The 5,057-nt window shown below is 34.2% G+C and overlaps 1 protein-coding gene across 1 annotated transcript; it reads left to right on the top strand.

Annotated features, from left to right (window-relative positions):
- On the top strand, window positions 601-2,715 carry LOC109228579 (xyloglucan galactosyltransferase XLT2-like). The gene has a single exon (XM_019393716.1). The coding sequence runs from the start codon at window positions 780-782 to the stop codon at window positions 2,277-2,279; it is 1,500 nt and encodes a 499-aa protein (XP_019249261.1). The 5' UTR covers window positions 601-779; the 3' UTR covers window positions 2,280-2,715.

Genomic DNA, 5,057 nt, shown 5'->3' with positions numbered 1-5,057 from the left:
ATTACTTAATTATTCATTAGACACTGAACTCTTCTCAATTTGCACAGTAGATTGTCTTTGCACTTTGGAAACAACCAATCAGGAACATACAAATATTTCTAGCTTTTTATTGTTTTTATTCCCCACTCGAAACTTCACTTGATAATATTTTTTTCCGTTTCAATAACGTATCCTTGTTTTTTTTTTTTGGTTTTTCATCCGGTGTTTGCTATTCGTTTTTTTTTTGGTTTCAACTTGGCTCTTTGATGATGGAGAAAAGAAAAAAAATTTGACTGTTTGGTTTGCATTTTGGTTGTCGATTTAACTTAGTTATCGTGTTATTTTTATAAGATTTTACAGCTAAGATCTCCAAACAGTTTAACTCGTCTGTATAGTGTAAAGTTTTTATTTATTTATAACAAACTCATAACAATAAGCAAAACTATTCATAACAAGCTTGAGAGGAATCTCAAAAAATAGACTAAATACTTGTAATTAGAAGTCAAAGTACATTGGTTGATATTTTTTTTAAAATATTGGTAGTGTAAAGATTCTTTACACTTCCAATGAATTTTAACATTTGGTAAAATGTTAGTAATTACATACTACTACTATAAAAAAGTGGAGTCACATATCATAGAATTTCTCCCACCAAATTCCAACTTTCCTTTTCTCCTCTTATTATTCTCCACTTGTTATTCATCTTCTTCTTCTTCAATTCCCACTTTCATTCATTAATTGCTTTATCTTTTTGACATTTCCTTCTCCTCCCTCACCACAACATAAGCCTGATAATAATTATGTTGCCTTCTGAAAATACTTCCCCTAGAAAAACATTCAAAAAACTCAGAAATTCATTCCATTTAATCAAATCTCAAGTTGGTTTTCATCACTGTAAATGGTTTTTCCTTATCATTTTAATCCAAATCTCCTTCATTCTCTTCCTCGCCGGAACTTCTACTCCGGCATCACCACCCCAACAACAACAACAACAACAGAACTTCCAAATCTCGAAACCTCAACAGAACAAACACCAAAAACAGAGCAAACAACGTGAAAAGTGTGAATACGGTAGGGTTTATGTTTACGATCTACCAACAAAGTTCAACAAAGATCTATTAAACAACTGTCATGATTTAGACCCATGGAGTTCACGTTGTAACGCCGTTTCAAACGGCGGTTTAGGTCCAAAAGCAACTGGACTTGACTCAATAATCCCCAAAAATCTCCTCTCCGCTTGGTATTGGACTGATATGTATTCAGCAGAGGTAATTTACCATGAAAGAATGTTGAATTACAAGTGTAGAACCTTGAACCCGACAAATGCTACTGCTTTTTACATACCGTTTTATTCAGGACTTGCAATTGGTAAAATTTTATGGTTTACTACAGCAAAAGAACGAGATCGACCTAGTGAAGAAATGTTACAATGGGTTAAAGATCAACCTTATTGGAAAAAGAATAACGGGTCGGATCATTTTCTTATGCTGGGTAGATTAACTTGGGCTTTTAGAAGAAAAACTGATGATGATTCAGATTGGGGTACGAGTTTTCTCCGAATGCCATTAATGAAGAATGTTCTCCGTTTATCTGTTGAAAAATTTCCATGGGATGATTTAGAGGTAAGTGTTCCATATCCTACAGCTTTTCATCCTCAATTTGAATATGAAATTAAACAATGGCAAGATCTAGTAAGGTCGAGAAATCGTACTAGTCATTTCTGTTTTGTTGGTGCTGTGAGAAAGAAAATCAAGAATGATTTTAGAGAAGTTTTAATGAATTATTGTAAGAGCGAGTCGAGTTCTTGCAAAGTGGTTGATTGTTCTGTAGCTCATTGTTATGACGGAGCACCAGCAATTTTAGAAGCATTTTTGGATTCAGATTTTTGTTTACAACCAAAAGGAGATGGATATACACGAAGATCACAGTTTGATTGTATGTTAGCTGGTTCAATACCTGTTTATTTTTGGATAGATAGCTTTAAGACTCAATATCAATGGCATTTACCTTTGCCATATGAAGATTATTCAGTTTACATGGATCATAATGAAGTTAGAAATGATACTTCTATAGTTAGAAAAGTTCTTGATAAGTTCAGTAAAGAAGATGTGAGAAAAATGAGAGAGATTTTGATTAATGTTATGCCTAAGTATTTGTATGCAAGATCCAATCAAGGATTAGGGAGTAGTAATGATGCTTTTGATATTGCAATTGAGGAAGTTTTGAAGAGATTTAAGCAGCAAAGGGAACAACAACAAATCTCGGATAAAACAAGTAAAAAAGGCAGCCCGGTGCACTAAGTTCCCGCTGTGTGCGGGTTCGGGAAAGGATCAGATCAAAGGGTTTATTATACGCAGCCTTACCCTGTATTTCTGCATGAGGCGGCTCGAACAAGTGAAGCTGAAAATTCTATAGAATAAAGCAAGAATTGAAGGTACACTACTCAATAGGAATTTTGAGTCCTCATTCTTTTTTTGTTTAAAGCAATTATTTTTTGTTTTTTTTATATCTTGAATACAAAGGGAGCAGCTGTTAGCTGAATAAGAAATTGTAGTGTTAGTAGATGAAGGTGTTAGCCACACCAAGTAGATCATCTCTACAACATATCATATACCTTTTTTTGTGCTTTGTAAATTTTGATCATTGATCTAAATGTTACATGATACTTCTGTTCAATGTGCTTGTAAATTCAGTGGAAAAATATAATGAAGAGTGGGATGGTATATTTTAATAATATCTTGCTTAGTGTATTCAAATATTTTCAGCGAAGAAGAACTTGGAACAACGGTAAAGTTATCTTTGAGTGACCAACAGGTCATATGTACGACTCGTGAAATCAACTACTGATTTTTGCATCAAGGTAGACTACCTACATCACGACCCTTTGGATACGACCCTTCCCCAAATCATGCATGAGCGATAAATACTTCATATACCGGACTGTCTTTTTTATTTAAATATTTTCAGCCATACATCTTATTATTAACTCTGAGGTTAATAAATATATGGAACAACCAATTTGTTCCATAGAATTCTTAGCCTTGTTTGGTCCTTTCTCTTCAAAAGATTTCAAGTTTCTCAACTTTTTTTCTTTTTTCTTGAATGACCATTTCAGCTAAAAGCTAAAGAGTATGAAATATGAACTTAGTTAATTTCTCTTTTCTTCTTTTGGATATAAGTAGTAAATTATCTTACTATTCATCTTTTTAGTTAAAAATAGACGTGCTTATAAGTAACTATCTTTTCCCCCTTTATTAAGACAAGAAAACAGACAAAAAATTGAGGAATACAATCTTTTGCATGTTTGGTTTGAAAACATTTTGCCTGATCTAATTAGAATTAATTAGAATTTTGATTAGTTATTCTTTTAACCAAAAATATTATGTGGTTAGTGTACAAATACCACCTTTTTAGTAATGACTATGTAAATTATCTTCAATTACTTGTCTAAGTAAGTAGAAATAAAATAAGACTCTTTGAGTAAACTTATAAGCACATTCTTGTTCTAGTTTAAGCTTAAAAAAAAAAATACTTGTAAGCTAGTTTGATAGACTTATAAGTTTACTTAAAACACCTTTTCACCAACAAATAAAGTAAAGCAAAAAAATTAGTTTATTAGCAGATCCTTAAATTACGGAGTTAATTCTAATTTGATATTTTATACTAATGTGGACTGATTTTCAACAACTTTTGAAAAGTCAGCCGACAACTTGCAAATTTTGTTGACTTCCCCACTTCGATCGTAATACACCCTTTAACCCTGGCACATGGCTTGCTTTTCTGATGTTAAACATGTCATCAAGGAAAAAAGTAATTATTGAAAAATGATTCTTTTGGACCTCCACTGATTCCTTAAAACAGTTCGTGGTTCGTGTTAGGGGTATGAATCACTTTTGTTCGAAAGCGCTTTATCCTTAAATATGAATTTTTTGGCTCGAATCCGAACTTAGTTGGGTTCCAATAAAGATACCAAACACTGCAATGGAAACCAAAAAGTCAAATCAAATAATATTGAGTAACTAAGAGTTTGGAAATAGTGTATTTTTTTCCTTTTTCTTTTCTCCGTCTATTTTCTATTCGCATCATGGGAAACTTCCTCACTTGTGAGAATACACTTACGTTGTTGTTGTTATAGTACCGTGAGATACCTTTTTGACAAAGTTATAAGTGTTTGACCAAAAAGTGTTGAGCCTTTTAGCTAAACTAATCAATGAAGAAAGTAGAGGATAAATCTTAGCCAAACGTAATTAACTTTAGATCTAGACGTATTGAATATGAGAATCACATGAAACTAAGCTTGCATAACATTACTTAGGATGATTAAAGAACATTGAATATAAATGGTAAGCTTACATCTTTGACACCAAATTGTTTTGTATTTGAGAGAGCCAAGAAGAAAGAGAAGGGATCTCGTTGAGAGCTAAGAGATCTATCTTTATTGATTCAATAGCATTGATTACAAAAGCTTGTAGCCAAAATCTAGACTTCTACTTTTTTGTTAGTGGTCTCCTCCCATTCTTCTGTTCCTTTTTCTCTCCTGGGACAGCCCTCCTGTTCTTGCTTTCTTCTGTCATATATATATATATATTACCATCTTCCTCTTTGCCCAACGGTCTTTAACCAGCTTACCCCCTATTTGACCATACCCCCTATACTCGCTCAAGCGCGACTGCATATATTCTGCAGTGCAAACCTTTCGATGGCTCGACCTCGGCAATGGCCGAGACACTCGTCGCGGTTACGCCTTACGTGTACGTCCATGGCTTGGTCGACCCTTTCCATTCCCTTTAATGATAATCCACTTGTGGTCAGATCTTGACCCGTACAGTTAGTCCCTCCGCCTGTTGGGGTCGCATCTTGGTGAGCTCGATGGGCGGATTCTGTTGATTCAAAAGTTAGGAGAAATCTGATCGTTATGTGAGAGTCGAGATACTTATGGCGAGGTAGCGACGTGACGCTTCAAGAATCTCATTGAACCGTTACATCAATTCAAAGTTAGGCCGTCACATCAATTCATGATATCATGAACGCTTATTATGCGTCATTATGGCGCATGTTTCCCAGGCGCCGTATCGTTT

The sequence above is a fragment of the Nicotiana attenuata genome, chromosome 7 (assembly GCF_001879085.1).
Source record: "Nicotiana attenuata strain UT chromosome 7, NIATTr2, whole genome shotgun sequence".
Lineage (NCBI taxonomy): Eukaryota > Viridiplantae > Streptophyta > Magnoliopsida > Solanales > Solanaceae > Nicotiana > Nicotiana attenuata.
The sequence above is the reverse complement of the archived record's forward strand: the minus strand, read 5'-3'. Positions and strand labels throughout refer to the sequence as shown.

Bases quoted from the DNA above. Each gene is read 5' to 3' on its own strand.
- LOC109228579 (XM_019393716.1), top strand. From the start codon at position 780: ATGTTGCCTTCTGAAAATACTTCCCCTAGAAAAACATTCAAAAAACTC.